At 40.3% G+C, this 24,742-nt stretch overlaps 1 protein-coding gene across 1 annotated transcript in view; it reads right to left on the reverse strand.

Annotated features, from left to right (window-relative positions):
* The window catches only part of nbeab (neurobeachin b), a 214,782-nt gene that overhangs the window by 115,757 nt on the left and 74,283 nt on the right, over positions 1 to 24,742 (reverse strand). Inside the window, exons 9-27 of the mRNA XM_026191618.2 lie at positions 22,083 to 22,280; positions 21,820 to 21,953; positions 19,922 to 20,030; positions 17,616 to 17,768; positions 16,039 to 16,207; positions 10,702 to 10,781; positions 10,022 to 10,084; positions 9,543 to 9,640; positions 9,024 to 9,116; positions 6,458 to 6,566; positions 6,275 to 6,356; positions 6,046 to 6,169; positions 5,259 to 5,451; positions 4,115 to 5,104; positions 2,963 to 3,180; positions 2,561 to 2,714; positions 2,197 to 2,205; positions 1,552 to 1,732; positions 502 to 620 (exon numbers count right to left, since the gene is read on the reverse strand). Of these exons, the coding sequence (XP_026047403.2) occupies positions 502 to 620; positions 1,552 to 1,732; positions 2,197 to 2,205; positions 2,561 to 2,714; positions 2,963 to 3,180; positions 4,115 to 5,104; positions 5,259 to 5,451; positions 6,046 to 6,169; positions 6,275 to 6,356; positions 6,458 to 6,566; positions 9,024 to 9,116; positions 9,543 to 9,640; positions 10,022 to 10,084; positions 10,702 to 10,781; positions 16,039 to 16,207; positions 17,616 to 17,768; positions 19,922 to 20,030; positions 21,820 to 21,953; positions 22,083 to 22,280 (3,276 nt within the window). The remainder of the gene's footprint in view (positions 1 to 501; positions 621 to 1,551; positions 1,733 to 2,196; positions 2,206 to 2,560; positions 2,715 to 2,962; positions 3,181 to 4,114; positions 5,105 to 5,258; positions 5,452 to 6,045; positions 6,170 to 6,274; positions 6,357 to 6,457; positions 6,567 to 9,023; positions 9,117 to 9,542; positions 9,641 to 10,021; positions 10,085 to 10,701; positions 10,782 to 16,038; positions 16,208 to 17,615; positions 17,769 to 19,921; positions 20,031 to 21,819; positions 21,954 to 22,082; positions 22,281 to 24,742) is intronic.

Consider the following 24,742-nt stretch of genomic DNA (forward strand, 5'->3'; position numbering starts at 1 on the left):
AAAAGATAACGATCATAGAGCTTAAAAAAATCTGCTGATATGGTGGGTTCAAAGTCAGATTTAGCATCACTGGATGTTCAGATGATACAAAGAACTGTTTGTCCCTCTACGCATGTCACATTATGAGCACTGGTCAAAGTTTTCTCTCACTGGTGGTTCTCATGCTTTTTTGCCATGAATCACTTCAAAAGCTGGAAAACAGTTCACACCCCACGGGCTGCAATTTTTTTTTATCAATAATGAACAAAGACATTTTGATCTGTATTTTATTTTAGTGAATCAAAGATCAGCAGTACAGCATCAAACTCTTGCTTACCCTCCCTACAAAAAACATTTATTCAACTTTAATGGCAATTTAGCTTTTATATAATTCATTTGGATTTGTAAACAAGGAGCATCAAACAGAACAGGGAACTTTAATTCCTAGCAGCTAAGTCAGGAGACTAGCTGCTGCAATATTTTGGACACTTGAGACAGGTCATATGTGGCATCACATCCTACCTTGCTGGTAGCGTTATGCAGGATTTCCTGAGTCTTGTTGTTGAGAATGGAAGACGTATTTCCCCTTTCCCTGTGTCTCTGCCTGCACTCCAGACAATTTCTAACGGCCACACAACACACTACACACACACACACACACACACACACACACACACACACACACACAGTAGATAAATAGGCTAATTTCAGAGTTAAGTGGAAATTAAATGTTAATAAAAGGCACAAACTCTTTGAAACGAATCAGTTATCTCTGATGACTATTTGTTCCAGGCTGTCAGGAAAGATAGCAGGAGTAAAATCAGCAGGCAGACCGATTTCACACTGAAGCCTGTGATGACAAATTGTATGTTTGCACCAAGGACACTTTGTAGTCTGAAGGCTATTTTCTATCCCCCAGAGCACAACTTATGAGTCAGCAATCAAGCAAACACAGGCTCGCCAACACACAAACCCACAGGAACAAACAGGTACAGACACATTTTGACTGACTTTGTGTTTCAAATACTTCATCCAAAACATCTGAACTATGAATCTTACAGCTGTCCACATTTTAGTAACTCTGAATTTAGGCTGTTATTGCCTTTTTATTTAAATATAATTCATCTGATCTCTATTATATGAAATGTCACATGCAAACAGGCACATGGGCAGAGAGCACCTCACAGGGTCCTATGAGACACTAATGACAGACACAAAGGCTAGCATTTGCAAAGAGAACCTGATCAAACTGCAAATGAATCTCTCTGCTGGCTCTGAATCCCAAAAAATTGACTCATTTTTCACCGATAGAAACTGCAGCAAAAGCCTGAACATTCTCCAATCTAGTATACAATTAGCAAACCATTCCTAAATTAATGACCTTTTTATGATTGTCATGGATTAGAGGATTTATCAGAATATGTGAAGAGACTACCGTCATGGTATTTTCCACCTCATTCACCTTTCAGTATACAATCACTACATAAAGATATGTTAATTTAATTGCTACCTCACTGCATTGACTTTTACTCATTCACATCTCTGGCCACAAACATGTGATCACCATCTTACCAAGTCTGAGGCACTGACGCATCAGGCCACCTGAGGACATGTTCTTTTCAGCCTCGATCTCACTGAAGTTGAGGGAGCTTGAGAACACCAAGACATCCACCATGACCATGAGACGGGACAGGAAAGTGATGGCGGTCTCTGAGGACATGCCCTGTGTTGCCTCGATGTTCTCTAAATCAGTCTTGAAGAAGCAACAAGGGAGACTTGATGTATGCACATTCTCACTGCCAGCTGTGGTTAAAATGTGATTATTTAAAGGAAACGTGCAAAAAATGTGAAAAGGTAGGCATGTCACATCTATTAATACAGTATAGAATGTGGCTGAATTTTCCACAGAGAAATTTAGGCCAGAAAGTAGGAAACACCATATTTCATAAGTGGTCTAAATAGGGTGTCTAAGAAAGTAGAGCTAGAATTACAAGCAAAAACTGGAGGAGTATTGGATCTGAGTTTAAGTAAATCACACACACACACACACACACACACACACACACACACACACACACACACACACACACACACGCACACACAACATGTGGGCAGTACATATGTATTCAGATCTATTTAGTATGAATCAACAGATTCTTTTATAACTATAGCGCAAAATTCACAGAGAGCAAATAAAATAGCGATAGAAGTACTAACCTTGGTACTCTACACAGGCACAAATGGAAAAAAAGAAAGAGAGGGGAAAAAAATAAAATCAAAATCAATTTCAATTCAAGACTGCAAATTAAATCTTATAATTGTACTAGAAAGATCAAAGTAAACAAGAAAGGCACACAGGGAAATTAATTACAAGCATAAGAAACTGTGCCAAAATAATGTCTCAAGCATTAATTATAGCAGGATGAAGCTGAACAAACAAAGCCCCAATCAATAAACACAAACAAGTATTTTTTTTTAGCCCCCACAGGTACAAACTGTATCGTTAGAGCATAGACGGAGCAGTTTTAATAAACTACCACTAGATGTCATTATTCCCCTTCACTAAAGTCAGTTTACTTACTGAAGGAGACGTGGCTGCTGAGAGAAGGGGCAAAATCCCTCCACAGGCGATAATGATGTTGTCAACCATTTGCGAGATGAGATGGATGGTGTTGTGGACAAAAATGATGTTCTCATTACTATTAACAAAGTCCATGACCGATTTAGTGGAGTGACTGCAAAGAGAGGTAGGGGAAAAAAACGCGAGCATGTGTTACTCGCTTCTATGAAACACAGGACAATTTACTGCACTGTAAGCAAAGAAACAAAAATATCAGATGAATAAGAATCTAATATCTCTAAAATAGTAATCAAACTTTGTGTTAGTTCTGGTACAGGGGTAGTAAGGGTAAGTATCACTAGGTGCACCATGCTCACCCTCCCTCTCACTGGCTCTCAAGCGCACATAAATCATTTCACACACCTCCTCCAGACATGGACGTCACTCTCCAGTGCAAACAGCAGGTCAGTGAGCAGTCTCTGGTGCATGGCTGACCATTTGAACTCTGGGATGCGGAACATTGTAGTGCGTGGGCCAGGGCTGAACTGACGTCGTTGTTCCTCTGTCATGGGCGTCCCCCTGAAGCCAAGATCCACATGTATGTCCCTTTCCATTTGGGTGATCAGGCGGCCATGCAGACTCTGATTGAAGACCAGTTAATTACTTAAACAAATTAATCTGGAATTACATATACAGTCAGTGAGATTCATGAGATACTGAAACACATTATCTAAGTGTACTTATCTGATCAATAGCTCGCCCAAAATCAGATGTAACCCTACTGTCATACTATTAGTTGCAAATGATAAATTGCCAGGTTATACCGGGTCCTCAAATAACCTCTTAACACCTGCGGGTACAGAAAACTCCCCCAAAAACAACAACAAGCCCAGTGGAACCACGAAACCGCTTTAAGATGAATGAGTCAGCAAGGTGCTGCAAAAGCCCTGTTTAAAAAGCAATGGTGATAAATTCAACATGAGCAATTACGCAACAGCAAAAAAAGATTTAAAAATAAACTCTGCTCCCCACAAGCCCTCCATCACAGTGACCCAATCCAAGCAAAAGATCCTGACCTCTGAGAAGGAGCACAGCTCATAAGGGGAGCAATGAATAAATCCCAGGCGATTGCTGCAGAATAATGCTTTGTCTATTTCTACCCTCATGTTGGCCCAGCCAACTATTCCACCAGCCCAGTTTCCTGAGTCTCAGAGGGATGACGCCTGTGTGCACCAGGCCTTCCTGTATCCATTAGAAATGCAGTTGGGGAAAAGAATGATCTCTGTGGGCCTGTTAATATAGAGCTGTTCAAAAGGGCTAACACTTCCCTACAGTGACCTCAGCCTCACTCCTTACTTTCCTCTCTTTTTCCAACTCTGTCACTACCTTTTTTAAAATTCAAGATTATTTCATTTATCAGTTATAATTCCCTCCTGGATAAAAGCTTTCAAATTGGTGGTCATGTCAGTGAACTTTTACCATTTCCTCTATTTAAACTTTTTTTTTTTAAATCTCGAAATATTGGAGAAAACTTATTTTGCTTGAGGGAACTACATGATTTAATTTCACACTAACCTGGGTGGTGGCTGTAGTCTGAATCTTCTTCGTGTCCTTGTCTTTGCCATCATCTGATTTTTCTGTGTCAGAAGTGTTGGTTGTTGCATCTACACCGCTGCTGGTCTTATTAGACACGAGGTCCCCTTCAGATTCAGCTGCCGCTGTCCCCTCGGTGACCTCTAGGTCTTTAGAAGAGGTGTCAGTTTCAGCACCGGGAACAGAGCTGATACCCTCCAGGGCTGTTTGTAGTTCAAATTCATCCTTCTCCAGGATACTGGGTAAAGAGCTGCGTGTCATGTGGACTAAAAGGCTCAGTTCAGTATCGGCACTGTTGTGGACTGGTGGCTCTGGGCTGGGTAGCACCAAAGGCTCATTTGGATTGAGTTCATGCAGTAGCTTGTCCTCAATGCTGCCTGCCACCTTTCCAAACAGGAAGCTGTTGCTGTGAGGGATGCTGTCCTCATCTAGGGTAATGAGAGGGGCTGCATTTTGGTCATCCATGCTGCCTTTTGCCAACAGCACACTGTTAACATTGGTGTTTAGCTTGTCCACAGCAGCACAATAAACATTATCCAACAGGGAATCCACCTCCACCAATGCTCCATTTTCAGATACTCCCAAAGGTTCAGAGGATAGGTCCAGATCATCCAGCTTAACCTCCGTAGCCTCCACCTTTTCAGCCTTGATGTCCACCAGGAGATCATGAACTTCGACCCGGACTCCATCTACCAAACCCTCTGTTCCTTTGAAACCCTCTTCAGACCCTTTACTTTCAGCCAGCAGATTGCGCGAGTCTGAACTCTCATACTCTGTCTCACTCTCAGGTGTCTGGGAGTTATCATCTATTTCTCTGATCTCAATCACACCCTTGATGCCAGAGGCTTGAGCAGACAGACCAGAGATGGTGCTGACCAAACCCTTCTTCCCCTTCTTAATATTCTCCTCTTCCTGACGTTGGTACTCTTCATACATCTTAGCCAAGTACTCTTTATGTGCTTCATATGTCACCTATAAAAAGGTCAGTTTTACAAACAATATCAGCTACACATTTATGATACAGCCAGCTGTGAACTGACAGCGGAGACAAGACTGAATGAATTGCAATGTTTCCACGGACGGCAGAGGTCAGTGTTTCTTCTTTGCTGTACAACACAGCACTCACCTTTGAGTGGGCTATGGAGAGGGTGTCCACCCACACGCGCCATCCTCCCCACTCGTACTTGATTGCATGGTAGAGCAGAATGCGAAAGATGTTGTACACCATCTCCGTGATTTTCTGCTCTTCAGTACTTTTAGGGTTAATGTAGCCAAGAGAAAACATCCAGTCCTGCCAAACGGAACACTGAAGCAAACACCTGCAAAAGGCACATCAGTCAGCTAATACAATCTGCGTAGGGCAAGTATTTAATCCTCTTACCTTTAGTTTTACATTTCTAATTAGGACTGGTGATATAAAATAATTTAAACCAATTAATATTCTGCTTCTTTCCTACATCCTTGTTTCTACCAAAAGAGCACATCATGTTTATTTGACCATTTCTATAATGATTTTATTGCCAATATTAAAAAATGAGCAGAGTACAAAAAACATGAACTTTTTTCTTTATTTTACATCAACAGATTGACACGCCACAGCATTTTGACCTTTTAATTTAGGCTAATTAGTGTTCTTGATTTAGGCCAGAGGTTTCCTAGGGTCGGGAATCTAATTGCTATGTGCACTAAGATAGTGTGCATACGGATATGAGAAGGACAAATTTGAGTGAAAAAGCGAGAAAGAAGAAATGAGCAAGTGCCAAAAACTGTCATAGAAACATCTGCTGGAGAACACATGCACGTCCAAAGATAATTTAGCATTAATTAAAGATGGTAATGTTTAATAGGCTGATACATTAACCAGCAGGATAATTAATGGCGTGGGAGGGCGAAGGTGGCTAGATTCTGCTCACCGTCTGTTCTCTCGGCTGTTGCTGAACAGTTTGATCATATCCGAAAGGAAGAGGCGGCGAACCTCCATCAGCTCTGTGCTGGGGGCAGAGCTCTTCAATAAAGTTGCCACTACCTTGAGAATCACTGATATCACATCCATCCAAACACAAAAAGGTGCAGGTATTATCTATGCTGCTAGATAATCATGTACATTGGAAAGCAAAAGACTGTGACAGAGAACAGGCTCACTTGGGTTCTGAATCTTGACAGTGGAGTCAGGCTCAGGATGGGGTTTGTGAACTACCTGCGTGCACACCTGCTCCGTCAGAATCTGGCGCAGAGGGCGATGAAAAGACGTCAGTCACACATACTGTACATAAAGACCAATGTTGGAGTAATGCTAGCACATTGGAGTGGAAAATGTTTTGTTACCTCGTAAAGAGTGTTGTAGGTCGTCACAGTCACAGTGTTTGTGTGTAGCATGAGCCTCTCTCCCAGGAGAGTAAACAGGCTGTGTGTGTGCATGATCTCCACCTTCCTCCTGTAGATAAACACAATCACACACACACAAACACAAACACAAACACACACACCGGCATAATGGGAAAGTGGCTTGTTTAGAGCTCCCTAAGCCACTGAAAGGATCAGTGAGTGCCGTCAGCTTGCTTCCCAGTTCTCACCCACAGGGAGCCAGGCTCTGGAGACAAGTGTCAGGAACTGCCTGCTGTCATAAATTGGGGGAATTTTGTTGGAGGTGTGTAAGATAACGAAGTTATCCTGTCACTAGGAAAGGCTCCAAGATGCAACAGAGGCATACCACAGGTGAATTGGTTCAACAGTGACAAACTGCATGGGCAAAAAGTATAAGGACTGCTGTCATAATGCAAACCTAAAGCTGCTTTACTCTGACTAAAGACAAGTTGGAAATTTCCTAATAAATTTCAAAATCTGTATTTTATAGAGGCTGGCAAATTGGACACTCTGGGAAAGAGCAGCATTTCTCTCAACTGTATAAATATGGAAATTTAGGAGAAAAGGGCAGAGTGATGATGCATAGCATGCTGAGCTTTACAGTCAGTTACCATCACCATAAAGCAGAAGAACAAGCTTTGTTGTCAATGCTTTCATGAATGTAAATCCAGACAATGACACTCTATTTTTTCCCTGAATACACTTTAAATTAACAGTTGAGACAATATTATAAAGAAGGCACACTGTTTAAAATATGGGAATTGGATGTGAGCTATTCAGTGAAAAAAGATTAAATACCCTGCTATTAGAAAGATAAGGAAATTGTACAGCTGTAAGCACATTAAGATCTGAAGCTATAAACCTCCCTTTTCATATTCACAAGGATTTTTAAATGTTTAATTTTATGATTACGGTGTGAGCAGTTGAAGTTATTACCAAAAACTGGGATTTGAGTGAAACTTGCACTTGAAAAATTTGCAAATATCTTATATTTGCTTTCTCTCATGCTCTTTTTTCCAGTTTTCTTCTACTGCCTGGGCCCAAAATACAAATTAATTTGTTTATCGGGTTGACCCATCGACCCAGACAGAATAGCAATATCTACCATCACCGTGCTAATGAATATACATAACAAATCAAATTATTATTAAAGACTCATAACCTCAAGAAAATCCTTTTAATTCATTATGAGCTGCACTAGCGCTTATAGGGAACTGCCACTGTGCATTACCTTGTGCGAAAGCTATTAAAGGGCAACGTGAGGATTTAGGCTTTTCAATTGCGCCTGAGGCTTATGCTTGCCATTTCTTTCTATTCAGCAGGCACCAGTAACACTACCTGATGCACCGCTATTGTTAACTCACCACCCGCATATCTTCCCCTGCAACCTGCATTTTAAACCATAAGCTTTCTACCCGTAGGCACTCTCTTTCCCCTCTAATGTGCAGAATACTGATAATATGCTGACATCCTAGTCAGTATTTTATTATTTATTTTACACTGTGAGACGGTAACTTGGGCTTCTTCTACCCTTCTCAAGTGAATTAATGGTTTACGGGCAAATTGCCAAGAATTCAGGTGTTCAACAAGGAAGTGCACCCACATTTGCAAAGCTGGCATCAAGTCAAGAGTTTTTGGCTCTTCCCTGTAGCAGAAACAGATGATACTTCCTCTTTCTCCAAAACCTAATTTAGAATTTTTCTTTTTCTATCTCACCAGCCTATGAAATCTTGAATTGGACATGGGCATGAACAAAACTAAAACCATTTTATATGGAGGCATGATTAAAAAAGTTCCAGGACTCTAACCGAAAAAAAAGCCAAGATATCCACCACCTGCCATGCTCCCAGCACTCCTGCTATTTTTAGATCATTCTGGACACCTTTGCTTGGGCAATTGCTTTGCATAGTGGAAATCCTCCACTGTGTAAAAACAGCACCTCTTTAACTTTATTGTGTTTTTGGTTTTGAAGTACACAGGGAGGCAAATCTGGTAAGTAGAGTGAAAATTGTGCTGATGCAAAAAACAAACAAAAAAAAAAACAAACTGCTGTGTGCTCCTGCACTGCACGATGGCATGAAAGCACGCCTCGCCTTTAAACACATTAGATTGGTAGAGTGGAACTTTGGGTTGGTACTGTAGCCTCAATCTGGGGGGTGGAAGTGGGCTGAATTCAATGCACAACCTCAGATGATGAGTATGCTCAAAGATATGCTCCTTACATAATGTGACACATGGAGGCTTTGGCACAGAGGGGATTTTGTCCCCTGATATGAGCAATGGGCCAGTTTAACAAAGAAGTTAAATCAACAGCATGTGACAATAATAGTTATGTAAGCAGTCCAGAGGTGCACAGAAAGTTCATCCTAAAGGGGATTGGATTGAATTTAAATCAAGTAAGAAGTCTCAGGAAATTTTTAAATTGCATATTAGATATTACAACATTACATATTGAGTTTCATTAAGCTTTAGATTAGTCACTATAAAATGCATAAGCGTGTGGAATTACAAAGTTATGTTAACTCACTTATGGCCCAAATGCTTAAGGAAGTACCCAAGGACTTTGAGGGACTGCACGCGAATGCTTTCACTCTTGGAGGCCATGAGCTTGTAGATTACCCTGCAATATAAACAAGCAGTGAAAACGACAGTACATGGTCTTGACAGAGTATAGCCCTGATGATAAAAAGGCTTTGCAGCAGTTAGCTGACAACAACTTCCTCTCAGAATGAATTTACATTAGCATCAAAATCTGCTATAGAAAACACAAGCAATTTCCTTAGAACTCACTTGTAATGCTACACTGTGTGCATTTATATTTTATAGGATCACATCGGGCAAGTTTGATCATCACATACAGTGAAATCAATATGGTAATATTGTTACTTTCCTATGCATATTTTTTCCCTCGTTGAACATATGAATTATTCATGCACCACACGGGCACACAGCATCAGCACAAGCGTTAGGTGCTTAGGTTTATTTTGTGAAATCACCTCTTCATTTTGTGCCTGAACAGCAAAGAGTCTTTCCCTGAGGGGCTTACCGTATTCCATTTCTCTGGTCAAAAGCAGGGATCATAGAGGCTGGATGCTCAGACATGAGGGCCACCACCAGCTGCAGCACATCATGCAGATTCTCGTCCTGCAGTCAATCCAGTGGAGAAAGAAAGTTTTAGAAAAGCAGAGAGCACAGCTTTTCTTCTAAACAAAAAGATTCCTTATTAAGACTAATAAAAGTACAGTAAAGGCAGAATTTAAACAAACTGCAATCACAGAATACAACTGAGGCTCTGATCAGTTCATATGAAAAATCAGTACGAGAGCAGGGACCAGTTTTTGCACATCAGAAATTGCAACGTCAGTTAGATATAAACTAATTTGGCAGTTAAAGTGTTAAAATAAAAACAAACCGCTTCTAGATGAGCAATTATGAAAATGCACTGTGACCTCGAAGCTTAGAGCAGCAAAGTGATACAATAACACACTGAGTTAATTTACTAGGAGCCGAGAGTCTCAGAGGTACCTCATGCATTGTTAACAAGTAGTTGAGGATGCTCTGTAGCTCATCCTCCTTCACACCTCGGTCCTGAAAGAGCGCAAAGAAAATTAAATATTAGAGAGGCTGAAAAAAGGCTTCAGAGCTTTTATGATTTTCCATCGATTCGTTTGAAATTGCTTGAGGTGAAACACAAGAGTTTTGGCATCCTCAGTGTCAATTTTCATTGTTGTACTCTGAACGGGTTTACGATCGATGCACCTCGTTTCTGCAACAAAACCGTATTGAACAGACAGATAACTCCAAACTTGATTTCTACTCTGTGTTAAAATTTGATATGTCTTCTTCCCTGCCCCTGGATGCGAGCACGATAATTAACTGCAGAAACATAATATCATAGGATGTAAGCAGCAACATGTCAACTTACCTGCGTGCAATAAAGAAAAACTAGCTGAAGCAAAGACAAACAGCAATTTGTAAAATTGAAACTCACAAATATATCTTCACGCAATGATGAAATAATTATTAAAACTGTCTTCTTTTTTTTTTTTTACTGAATCCATTAAACTTTTCATGCCCAGCTAGTTTCCTGAATTTATTAAGGAGCAGGCCAGGATAACATTATAGGATAACAGAGGAGCGATCTCCATATTTTCTCAGTGCAGCCGTGTGAGGAGCTATGAGGCACAAAGACAGGTAGAATATACCTTCAGGATGAGTTGCTTGAGGAAGAGAAGCATGAATGCCCGCAGAGAAATTATTTCTTTCTGGGTTGGCCTTGGACCATCTGTGAAAGGAGAGATAAAAATGAGAAAGGAGGTACAGGAACCAAATAAAACATATTCCTGTCATTTATTTTCCAATCTTGTCTCAATTTTTAATATTTTATTGGTGCCTTATCCGTTCCTTTTTGATGTTTTTTAATAATCTTAAAATATTTCTCTCGTTAAAGTCATATTTTCTGCTCCTCTGGGCTTTTGAGAAAAAGCTTGGAAGCCTTTTAAAGCGCAAGTGACTATTTTTAGATTTATTTTGGGTATGTTTTGTTGTTACAGTTTTTGGTCTATGATGTCCTTTATTGATTCACTGGATTCACCTTCAGTGTGTGGATGAAAAGTTTCACCAACAACCTAGTGTTGGGCATACAGCCAATCTCCCACTTTGTCATCAGAGCAGAACACGTACTCTGGCTTTATGCTTTAAGCCTGGGAAGGGCTCATTTGGAGTATTCATCTTAAACGTATTCATCATCCACACAGCATCCAAACTCTGTGTATCCCACGTAGCCTTGGCCACAACACAGTACCCAGGCAGCCAGCCCAAGGTCACCTCTGTCACACCTGCCCATCACACCTGCCAACATCTCATTAAATCTACGCAAAATGCCTTTGCCAACTTAAGGTCACTTTGGCACTCTGAAGTTAGCCTCACATTCTAACTTAGTCAACATGTGATGAGCTAAGCGCTGTCACCAGGTGTAAATAAAATAGAACGCCAGGAATGACAAAAAACGCTGATTAACCGTCATATCAAAGAGCTGCTCCCGTTGCAGTGATTTGGCTGGCACAAGAATTAATGTTGACACAATCAGCCACTGCTCATTATCATAAGCTCTTCAGTATTAACCAAAACATGTTTTCATGAGCAAACACTCTAATGGGCTCCAGCAACAGGCAGATCACAACAATACAGAGCTATTCAGACCGACACATCAGAATATACAGGATGTGGCATACATTACCGTCTATGACAATACAAGCCAATCCCCTTAGGATTAGCAGAACTCTCACTGTAGCACAAAGGCAGGAAATCTGGTGCATGCACACACATATTTATATCTACAGTTCATTTCTTATACATCTTATGTAGCCAATAAGGTACACTGACAAAATCTGTTGCATTTACACAGGTAAGAAATGACAGTAACAGCGTTAAACACAAAAAACCAAGTGTTTAATGGAAAATTTGATACTTTTTTCATTGTCTTTCTTCTCCTCTCAGCCCTGATAAACTCTAACCTCCACCTTGGCAGAACACATGTTCATTTGAAATGGTGACCATGCCACGATGACAGATACAACCGCAGTAGACAACTGACCATCCTGCTTCAACAACCGGTCAATGTAATCAATGATGAGGCTCCCTGAGGTTGCAGGATGATGGTAAGTGCTGCTGCATCCTGACACTGATTAATAGAGGGAGAGACAAAAAACCCAGGGCAGGGACAGAGTCTGACATAGAAGGGACGATAAGAACATTATTACTACAGCTGCCGCATCTCAGTTATTCGCAACCAATTATGCTCAGCAGCTCTGAACGGCCCTTGTTTCTCATTTACAGATTGCTTTACTTCCTGCGTCTCAAGGGCACAAGGAGAAAGCCTTTATTGAAAAAAGATTTATGTCCATGTGATTAATGCAGGAGCCTAATTTCAGGTTATGACTGATGATAATAACAAAGTTATGGCATGCACAAAAACATGTGTGACGTCTATTGTTACAAGGGTTTCAATAGAATAGTGAGTAAATTAATTTGTTGAGTGAATGTTTCCAAACAAACAAATTCTGACATGATGTAATAATCTGCAGTAGCACTCACTTTTTCCTTTAGATTTAGCCATGAGTTGCTTTTGCATCTTTTACCCAGGTTTAACCTTTTTTGTTATGGCGTGTAGAGTATAATCACTTTAAACTGCAATAAGAAAACATTTCATAGGGACAGACTGCAATTCAGTCCTGCCCTTACTAAAGGGTAAAGCAACTTGTGGCTCTATATTGATGTTTTACTGCATAAATGTGATTCTTTTGTAAATACTGTCTGAAAAATGCCTTAAAGTTGCAGCTGCACTGGGACAACTTAGAACTAGATTTTTATAACATACCAAACCAAACATTGTAATAAGTCGTATTTCCAGATTGCTATCCTACGAGTGTGCATAGTGCCCCTCAGTTACCTAGTCAGATCCACTCCGTGCATGAAAACAGCATGATGGTAAATGTAATGCCATCCCTCTTCTTCTCGCCACATATTTCCTCCACCAAAGATTGTTCAAACGTGACTTGTAAACAGAACGCAGACAGGCTACAGACAAATGTTTGTAGATATTAAAACCTTTTTTTTCCCTTCATGTGCTCTGTTGAGTTTTCATGGTATAAATTTGTAAATGTGACAGCACACCAATGAAAGAAGTGAAAGCCTTCTCCAAAGATACATGGTGGTTTACCCTTAAGGACGACACGCACACGCACAAACTATTCATCTAAAACTCTTGATTGTATTATTCCTCTGAAGCATCCCTGCATGTCTGTAACTGGTGATTTCTCTTATAATGGGGATAACATTAAAGTGAATGTGGTAAATGGCCAAGAAACTTTGCTGCCCATCTCATTACTCATTATTTAGTAAAACAGTCAAGGCAGAGACAAAGACAAAAGGAGAATGATATAGATTGAGACAAATTGTGTGCTGGCTTGTGGGTACATGTCACAGACTGACAGAAGCTGAGCAATGAGCAACTGTCTATGAGTGTCTGCACTGATTCTGCGCATAACCGAATGATACATGGCTTTAATTTGATAGCGCTCTCTATTAAGACCTGAGGGGAAAAAAAAGGGGGAGGCACTCCCAGAAAAAGAACGAGTAGCTGGAGGAAATCAGTTTTAAACGCCCTCTCTGTGTCCTATAATTGAACACTTCATTATCCGCTTGGCTCTCTCCCTTTTTGTATGCATCTTTGTTTGGTCATTTTTCAGTTTAGGAGGACAGAGAAAAACTGAATTGCCAAAAGATGCACAGATCAATGAAACCAGACTCACTCGGAAAATTACGTACAGCAAAAAGGTGATCCATTTGAGAGGTCTTCCATTGAATCTCAACCATTATTTCAGCCCATTACAGTCTACCAGGCACACAACGACAATCAGCACCATAATTGCACTTTGTAAAGTCTGTATTCAGGGACAGCTTAGCGAAAAAAACAACCAACTCAGCAGAGGAATGTGCTTGACAAGTATGGACTACAAAATGTAAGTGCAGATGTGGATGTGTTTGTCACACCTCTTTTTATTCACAGTTTTGTTGAGCGGCGACTGCTGCATGTGCCACTTAAAATGCATTTTTTTGTTTATATTTCTCCAGTGTACTTTTTGGATCAGTCTTAATTTTGTGCTGATGCATGATGGAACGCCGAAACAGAATTTCACAGACTTTCTAGTTTCCCTGTGTACTTCAGCTCTGTCCCCTTTAAACACAGACACCTTGTGAAGGAGCCTCATCTAGGCATTCAATTATCTGAGTCACAAGGCAATGCCCATGATTGTAAGTCAAAGTCTGGGATAGACTGGTAAATCTGGAGCTTTTTTATTCTTAACCTCTGCTGACTGTTTACCACACGAGTTGAAATCCTTGGATGGCTCCTACCTGTTTATCTCATCGTCATTCTCTCATTTGGTACAGGAAATCAAATTACAGTCAGATATAATCGTAAGTCAGAGTAGTTCTAAACAGGAAACTCGCTCTTGAAACAATCTTGTGCAAAAAAAAAAAAACTACAGTTCCTACGTTTAGGACAGAAACAAGTCCTAAACAAGCTATTTTAGCATCACAGTAAGTTATTACAAATTGGTGAACGGAGTGTTCAACACACAGGTTATGATAAAATCTTGTCGGAGTAGGGTGAAAAGAATTCATTGTCCTAGAACATGAACTCAAGACAAGACATGAGAATTAAAAGGGAAAAATGTCCTAATAGGATTTTGGCTTCAACACTTGCAAAAGTCATGTGATTTATACAATTTCATACTCATTAAATGCTCCCTTGTGGCCCATGATCTGTTATAAACTGCTCCCATCAGGATAGAAATGTTTCATGACTAAAACAGATAACTCTGTTTAATAATTAGAATTTTGTTTTCTTTTTTTATTAAAAACAAAAATAGTACCCAAATCATGGCATCAGAAATGCCTCAATAACTCCTCAGTGTAAAGGTCAAGGATTCAGGGTTTCTTTAATCTGGCCCACATCTCTAGGATGAACTTTCATTACTTGAATCCTGTTAACATCCTTTGATCTACAAAGGAAGGAATAAGGGACACTACCTGGTGTGAGCTGATGTGATTTGGAACTAAATAAAGTCAGAAATCATGAGCGTAACTCAGCCTGTATGTCACTACCACTATTAGAATTATATCAGTTAGGATCACACCCATTGGTAAAGTATCATGGACGCAGGCAAAGTGTCTTGATGTGGTATATACAGACAAAACACTGCAATATTCAGCCAGCTCTGCAACAGCCCGACAGAATTAGTAAGAAATGATCAGTGCCGCAGGAAACGCTGGGGGTAGAGAAGCATGATTTTTGGAAGAAAACAGCCTCTGATTGTACAACAAGTATGACATTGTCATTGTCAGAATACAAGCTTCAACCTTCAGCAAGTAAATTTCATTGGGCATTGGTGCAGTATAAAGTGAGCTCTACGATCCAACATAAAACAAATCTTACACTGTGACACAGATAGTTTCAGTAAAGAATAATGGATAGCAAAAAGGAAATGACAGTTCAAGGGCACTTTCACTCCCAGCACAGCCTGCTTGGTGACATGCTGTTGTTTCACAGACTGAGAATGCCAGTCATGCTATTGGCCCAGGTTTCAGAGACCTAACACCCACACTAAGCACCCGAGTGGGATGACAATATTGATATGGTGTGTCTGCTTCACTGTCATCTCCTGTGATGGCCACGGTCCTAACAGCTGACAAGCAAGCGCTTCCATGTGGAGATGAGTCATTTCAAATGAGGGGGAGCTGCTGCCATTTCAGGAAGACGCTTTGATAGCAGGCTTTTGACTGAACACAATGACTGTGATTGGTTCGGTACCAATGAGTTGCTTACGAAAACACCGAGCTTCTTGTGGATGAGCCCTCGGATGGATGAGAAAGAGTTTACATAAACAGCAACCCCCATCAAATCAAATCCTAAATCCACATCAAAGAGAGAAAAAAAGAACTTGCTCAAAATGATCTAGGATGCTTCATAGGCTCACCAAGACCCTTTGGTGTGATGCCGCTGCTTTCTGAAGGGTTGACAGCCCAGTAGTAGTACTTCAGCGTATGCATGAGCTGAAGCACAGTCCCCACCCGACGAATAGTGTTGTAGATGGTCGCTGTGCCAATAAACTCAGCAGAAAGGTAGGTATACAGAGAGAGCTGTACCTGGAACACAAACATAGACACATAGATGTACTCATGTTACTAAATGCACAGTTAAGTAAAAAATGTAAGTAAATATTGACATCAGCCCAATGAACCACAAACCACTTTTAGAAAGAAGTTTTGCTGTGATATTTCACACTAACCGAGCTCATTATCCTTGCAGGTGTATGCTCTAGATGGCCACTGACCCTGTATTACTCAATTTCATATTTGTCGCAGCTCCACTCTGTTCAGTGATGATTAGCATGTCCTCTGTAATTAGCAGTAGACCTGAGAAGAATCCTTAATCCTACTACAGCCCTTTTAGCACTAAATACTGATGGCTTTTCCCCCATATGTCATAAATTGCAAGATAGTAATGAGCCAAATATGAGTCATGATGAAAGGTGGCAGAGTGGCTATGATGTGCGTGTGATGTGATATCGTTTGAGGGCCTCTGAGACAAATGAACACTGCAATACTGTTAAAGCAATATCCATGGGAACAGAGTATTAAAATTGCTCACAAAATCTTATATGACCATGGAAGGACATCATAGGTCCCGTGTAATTAATGCACAGTGCATGTCAGGGTGCTCACTGGCACAGCTGGCTCTCTGCAGCCTGTGCAGCTCGAGAATATGAAGAGAGGAAATGTGGACCTTGTGGGATGTCCTCAGGGAAGGAGCCAGAGTAGCTGTGTGTAGCTAAAGTGTTCTACCCCACTTCATTACCTAGCTGTTTCTTTCATTTCTCTACTCTTTTCTCTATGCCCTATTTTGGAGGAGTGTGGCAGTCGAGCCTCCAGACACTTTTGTATTTATTTCCTCTTTTTATTTATTCATGCCTTGGCACCACAAGCAGCATTCCTGAGGCAAATGTATTTGCCACACACACATTTAGCTTCTTTGATATACCTCATCCTATTTTTTATGGGTCATTTTTTAAAAGGAGGTGGAAAAGACCTCTGGAACATTTAAAACACGCTAGAAAAGCAGTAGTTCACTGAATGTCACTTGGGCCCTGAACACCGTCTAGAGGTAAAACGACAATTTACTTTTATTTGACATCTCAACTGGCAGAGTAAGAATAGCTTTCCTTTGGTTCAAATTTTGCAAGTTGATCCTTGGAAAAATATTTAATAATTATTCATAAAAACGTTTTTCACTTGCAGTGTTATTACCCATAGAGTTTATTTTATTGCAACATGCACAAATGCTTGCTGTCACTGAGAATCGAATCTCATCAAAACTGACACCAGTATGATGCATACTTGACAGCCTGTTTCCATTAAAATAGAATGAATGTGTAAGGATTTTTATTTTTTTATTACCACCCCACGCTACAGAAGAAATCATTATGTGGGGCATTACTAAAGCCTGTTATTGTAACTCTGGATATGCCAGTGAGAGTTACCTGCAGGAACTCACCTTGGCAGGGGTGTAGATCCAGATGGCAGGATTGAAAAGGATGTGGTCACATAGCTGCTTCAGGAGTGGTGCTCCATGTGTTAGACCATCCAGATACTTTGCAAAGGAGAGGAACTGTTCTAATACAGCCCTGGTGATGTGTACACGTGATGACTGTAGAGAGAAGCACAGAGTCATGTTAAATAACAATTGTGTCACCAAGACGATTCTGCTGTAAGCAAGTTTTTATGTTACTTGATACTTGCTGCATCAAGCAAACCCTTAAGGTAACTGTTTGTGAAATGTGTCTGCAATATCCAGGGGAAGCTAAAGCCTTTTGTCACAAACCGAATAAAAATATCTGTAACTGTGTCACAGACACCTGAAAGATAGGCAGAAGCATTAAACTACAAAAGTGGGCAGCAGCAGATAATATAGTGTGATATGATAATGTGCATTTTGAAAATCTACATCTACACATATAAATATATATATATATATTCATCTATGTGTATGTTGTGTATGTTGGCATGGGTGAAAAATTGATCTACTCAGTCATTTTGTCAAGTTACTGAAGTCCAATTATAAATTAAATATACTGTATATTATATTAAAATATTCAAACAAAATGAGTGCAAGTTGTTTTGACTTTGCAGAAAAGTCAACTTTGACGAGTTCTTTTAGCGATCATGTCTGGCACCTGTTCACTGTCCAGGTGGACACTTGCTGAGGGCAAGAGAGGGGATAAAATGAAGGCCCGGGAAGAAGGGAAGGTGTGGCATAAACAGATAATGAACAGATGGTGCGATATGTGAAAGTGTGAAACCTGGCGGCGGGAAGGAAGCAAGGGAAAAAAAAAAACCTTCAGCTCTCAGGTGCCGACTCTGCCTGGCTGTTAGTTAACAGCAGCTGAAGCCAGCAGGAAGGCAAGTCACTGAGTGACAAAGTGGCATCATTTCTCAGCACTCCAAAAGAGCGAGCACTCTAGAGACACCGGCTGCTAGATCTGAATCACAAAATGGGTAAATAAAAATTGATGTGAAAAGAAAGGGAGGGTGGAGGAGGGGGGTGTTCTTCCTCTAGCTCTGTTTAGTTCAAAGACACATTTAGGACTCTGCTACAGGCAACGACAGATTAGAGTAGTAACGGGGCTGTGAGAGTGTGGGGAGACGCGGTGCACATTGGCACTGAGGACAATGGTAGATCGCTGGGATAGGACTTTGAAAAGATTTTGTTGGGAAAAAAAGCCAAATAATTTCCCAGTTATCCTTTTATTGAACTAGAAAATGAAGTGGTGAACATGTGCTTTTTTCAACTATAATAAACGTCTATACAGCTGTTATTTTATTTGTAATTTCTCACAGACAGACAGTCAGACAGCATCTTACACGCATCATGATTATTATAATAAACCCTGACTTTTTTGTTGTGGCCTATGAGCACATCATAACAATAAACATACAGACAGACATTATGAAAGAACAACATATTGTTTAGAACAAGCCAGCAGATGCCTGGTAAAAAAAATATCTAATATAAAAATAGCAAAACTATAACAAATTTAATAAGATGCATATACTGAATACATAAAAAGGTAAAATACGCACATTTAGAGAGTGAGAATTTGATGATGAGCTGTACTGTGCAAATGTAAAGCAGCATGAGTGAGTGTTTGCAGTGATACTGAGTCTTGTGGTCTGTTAGCAGGGGAGCGAATGCTCTGTGTTCAGTAGTGTGATGGCTATGGGGTAAATGCTGTTGTTTAATCAGTTTATATAAGCGTACAGGTTCTATAGTGAAGTTGGGTCAAAATGTTCCTGTATTATTCATACAAGAAAAAGAAAGACAAACAACCAATTAAAACTGCCTGAAGCCGAATCATTTCCCTTTCAGGGCCATCTTCGTGTGCATGTCTCGACAGCTTGTAGCATAGCTGGCAGGTTTTTGGTTTTTTTTTACTACATTCACAAGATTTGTGAACTGTGAATGTGTTCCCGGGATGAGACTGAACAATAAATTGTACTGTACCATATTGAGAAATTTGATGAAGGACATTTAGCAAATACGACAAGAACTGATTTGTGAAATCTGTGTCTTGTGGAAATGTGTGAGATCAAGGAAGCATCTAATCTAAATCTAGCTTTGATGAAAGCAGTCCCAGCTCGCACAAGGAGATGAACCTGAAGGCAAAACTGTCTGAATTTTTCTATTTTATTTTTTATGGACTGATTCCAGAAGACTTTGATAGTACTGCGTATTTTTACAGGTGTGGTAACACAGGTTAAATTAGAAAACAGTGGCAATATTTTGTGTAAGCTCTTGCATACCTTCTCTAGTAGGTATCCAATGACCAAAAATCCCTTTCCTCCCAACATCTGTTCCTGCATGGCCACGGAGCTCTTGAGCAGCTCAAGCAGAAAAGCCATGAGAGTGGCACTGTAAAAGTAAAAGTCACAATCTCTCATACAGGAATAAAATGCTCATCGACTCACAGACTCTTAAGATGTAATTTGTCCATCAACTATTCTATAAACAGAATGAAAAGGGGGGGGGAACAAGGTCATTTTCAGAGGATGTCAGAAGTCAGCTGGGAACTCTAGCTCACTGCTTTCATCCCTCTTCAGTGCAGGAGAAAAGGCTGGTTTGCTGGGTTCTCCAGGGACAGGGGAATTTCTTTATGGTGAACTGTAACAGAGTTTGTAGGTATCATATTTTTGTACGAGGTGGGGGAAGAAGGAGGAGGCAGGGCAGTGCAGTGAAGGCATTTTTTTTCTTTGTTGCAGGGTTTTTTTCTCAGCAGAAGCCTTTGGCTGAGGAACAGTGGTGCTTGGTGACACTTCTTAATCGGCTTTTCCTCACATCCTCTAGTGGTTTTCACCCCAGCACAACAATCACAAGGACACAATCACTCCTCTGCAGGCTTGCTCATGTATAGAGAACATACACTACATGCATACAAACTCCTTTACTTAATGTTAACTTCAAGTCGTTTTTTTTCCCCTTTGGTCTATTTACTTAAACAGAGAACAGAATTAAATGACACGACTCTGTGTGGGTCTGGTTTATCCCATGATCCTTTGCTGCAAGCAGAGATTCTTTCCAATTTGGTCGAGGAGTCGTAGCTGATACGACACCAGCACTGCTTGGAAATCAAGGTGACACAGGCTCACGCTATTATTAAAGGGGATTTTTTTTAAATCACTATTTGATGATGCTGTCAAGAGCAGCCAAGGCAGATCAGGGAGCATTATATGGAGTTAATTGTTGCAGACGCTTTGAACTTCTCAGCCCAACAGGCTTTTAGAAGGACTCAGTCTAAAAGCCACGGCAAGGACAAAGCAAAGTGCTTGGGAGAGTTGCACACAGTGAGCCAAAGACTCTAACATGCTAGAAAGAGAGGAGGAGGGACAGAGAGCTGAGAGGAGAGGAATCTACAGAGGGACAGAGCTTTGGGTATCAGGGATTTGTGCTGCTATGCGGCCACTCCTGCGTCCATCCATGTCATTGAACTAACACAGGATTAGAGCAGAGCTCCGGCTCCATCCTGGGCACAGTTGGGAAGCTTTGGGCAGACCAGCTCAGAACGATGGGGTGAGAGGAGTCTGAAGCAGTGAGCAGAGATAATAATGAAAGGGGACTACAGCTTGACCAAGACTGCTATATGATACAGAAAATCTCATCACTGCATTATTTATCCAACAAATCCATGCTGCAGACCCTGGGTGTTTCTGAAGTGAATCCATCATAAGTTGTCATCTACTATAAAATCATAAGCAAACCCACATTCGTAGTTTTCAACCATATTAAGCATCAAGTTTAACAAAATAGCCCATTGCTTCTGTTGATTTTACTCCCAGTGAGTTATGAGGTTAACTGCCAATAAGCTTAACACCACAAAAAAGGGCGATAATTATTTGGAACACCTCAGTGACTTCCCAATTAGGATAAGTCAGATGCTGGAATGTTGCAGCTGAACTTGATAATTTACATGAAGATGTATTCATGGGGAAAAAAAGCAACCCTTAAGTCATTTTAAGAAGTGATTAATATTACTTTAGTTGCCAACCCTTCATCAGTCACAAACACAGCCATAAATCACAATAAAAAAAAATATCAAAAAGGAATTAAATTCACAACTTTCCCCCCTCATCTGCAGTTTCATGTATATAACTTCTACTTTCATTTCTAAAAGAAGTTGTACAGTCTCAAAATTGCTTCTTCTTACCAGACAGTTGTTTCCACCTGGCTGTCATTCAGCTGATGAAAGTCCAGCTGGGCAAAGAGGGGAAAGAGAACCTGGATCCCACCAATAGAGTGTATGGCACTATGGATGGAGTGAGTCACTGTGGCTTTCACATCCTGGAAGGGTAAGGCAAAACCCATAAATACGCCTTCGTACGGACTGAATTTTAAACCCTATGTAATAAAAATGAACGAGTCAGTACCTAAAGTATTGAGCACAAATAAGTTAAGAGTAATGCAACTGACCTGAAGCATAAGGGCGTGCGGTGAGTGCACAAAGATGGAGGCGTTTTCTCTAGGCGAAGACTCCAGGCAAAGCTGGGCATCAGTGGCCTTCGCATTATAGGTGAAGGCGATGGAGTTGGCTAATTTGCCGTCATATAATACCTGCTTGTGATGCTCTGCTAAGTGAATATCACTCTCGGACTTGAACTTAAATGTACTCTGTTAGAAAAAAACAGAGAGAGAGAGAGAAATCAAATAAAGGAATGACATAAATAAAAGTGTGAGAGTGATGGGCTATGTATTTTTCTTAGTGAACATACACCCCATCATTGCCTCTTGGGTGTTATCTTTTAATTATAACTTCATTTGAGAATGAAAAATGGCTGACACTGAGTGCATTACAGCATATCGCCATTTTCAAAATGAATTTTCTCCATTGATTAAAGCATCCTGTTCATCTCTATCATTCTGTATGGGTGCAATCAACAACAAAAGGCAAAACCATTAGCTTTTTAGTAACTAAGAGAATAAAGTGAGCTGTGACAGCAGTATTATGTTTACATGTCAAAAGAAAAGCTGTATTCAAAATGGCTGTAAATAAATTTCCAAAATATGAGACGTAAAACTCATGTTTAAACTTATATTTGTAAAATGAATTATTTTCATCGCTATGTCTCTTGGAGATATGGAGATATTTGCTGCATATTTTGTCTTACTTTGAATGTGCACGTAAGCCTTTTGTTCTGAGTGCAACATTGCCTGATGACAATCTTCAAGTTCGACTGCAGAGTACAATGATTAGGGTCTGATGACAAAGATCAAAGCTGCTTTGATACCAGAGATGATTGTGTACCTGCATTAATTTAACCAAGAAGCATTTACTCCACTCTGTTCATCAGCAAATTCAAGCCGAGCACAGTTACTGCTGAACTCTCACAAAAACATACTAAAAGAAGGCTGCAGACAAGGCACTGTCAGAGCAGTCTTTTTGGATATAAAGTACGCAAGGTTTTTTGGTGTGTGTGTGTGTGTGTGTGTGTGTGTGTGTGTGGGGGGGGGGGGGGGGGGGGGGTGTTGCTTTTGCTTGTTTTGCACTGACATTGTAATTTTCTTTTCCAATACAGTCATGAAGCAGAGACAAATTGGGGACGAGTTTTGCCAATACAGCTGAAAACACATTCAAATTAAAGCTGGCGGTTGGCAGTTTAGCTTCAAATTGCTGTGCCACCTAACATCTATAGTAATAAGAGGAAGAAAACGGATTATAAATTTACGCCCAGCTGAGGGAAATAAACCAGCGACTTGATGATTATGATGATAATTCAATGTTTTACTGGGACTGTGTGTCTTGTAAGAATAACTGCATCATATTTACCACAATGCCTTTACCAACATGTCTCATAAAGCACAGGTTAAATGAGTCAGTGGTTTAGTAACACATTCAATATGGCTACCATAACAAACTGCTGATCGATGACAGACTAGTCTCAATTTACTCAATCAATTAGCTGTTGACAGATGAGCTGAATTAATCTGTCAGTGCAGTGTGAACGCAGAAATCAATTTCTCTAATCAGGAGGGCTGAATTATTAATGGGTGAAAGAAATGCTTTTCCTTCCCTCTCTGACTTGTGGGCAGCAAGACTGTGGTGGTGAGATAAAGAGAGACAGAGAGAACTGAAGCAACAGTGATGAAACAACCATCTGGTCCTAGAGGGACTGTAGATAAATACAGTATGTTCCGCAACATGGCAAACAGGGTTTGCGCACCTGTCCAAAACGCATCTAAATCTGGGATTCTTTTTCTCAGTGAGGAATAAATGGATAAAAAAATGTGATCTGACTCAGATTGTCAAATTCTACAATGAGTATGGTTTCTATTCTGACTGCCTCTGAAGTGCAGAGTTGTAAGTGGGTGGCAGCCTTTAGTAGAAACTTACATTTGGAAGTTTTTAATAATCTTTATTATTAAACAACAAGTACAAGTATTGCACAACACTACCTTGCATCTTTTGAAATTTAATAATACTATTTGACATTTTCATTCCGTTTTGTTACACATGTTACAGTTTCGTCTCTGCCTAAAGTGCTATGAACCTTTTTCAACATGATGCTAGTAAATATGTCTATTTATAGAGATTTATAGAGGTGTTATATCAGTTTCCTCACAGCACTGAAACTGAGAGGGTTTAATGACATATCTACGTACAGTCCGATGATAAAAAAGCATAAGAGATAATCTCTTCGCCTGCTATGATCAGGTCCACACAGCGGACATCATGCATCTCATCATGAAGTCTCTAACATCCTTCAAAAGTTTCAACTCATGGAACCCAAGTGGCAAGAAATAACAAGCTCCACTGCTTTGCACTTTTGTGCGATCCTTGCCGCAGTGTGAAAATAATGATCCCATGGGTTTTGGGCTATCAAACCCTGTAGCGTGACAGCATCATTCCATAGGCCAGACACTCATAAAAAAAGAATTAGAGTGCAGTTCCTCCACTGACCAGGGGCAACCCAGTCTCTCTGCACACCACAGGAAGACACTTAGAGGACTGCAACACTCCCTGTTGCCTGTGATACAAGTAAAAAAATAACACAATATACCCGCGTATGACTTTCATTTTCTTCTGCTATCGACCCTTGTGTGTTTTTAATACAGTGAACTAACTATCCAACTAC

This window comes from Astatotilapia calliptera, chromosome 14, assembly GCF_964374335.1.
Source record: "Astatotilapia calliptera chromosome 14, fAstCal68.1, whole genome shotgun sequence".
Lineage (NCBI taxonomy): Eukaryota > Metazoa > Chordata > Actinopteri > Cichliformes > Cichlidae > Astatotilapia > Astatotilapia calliptera.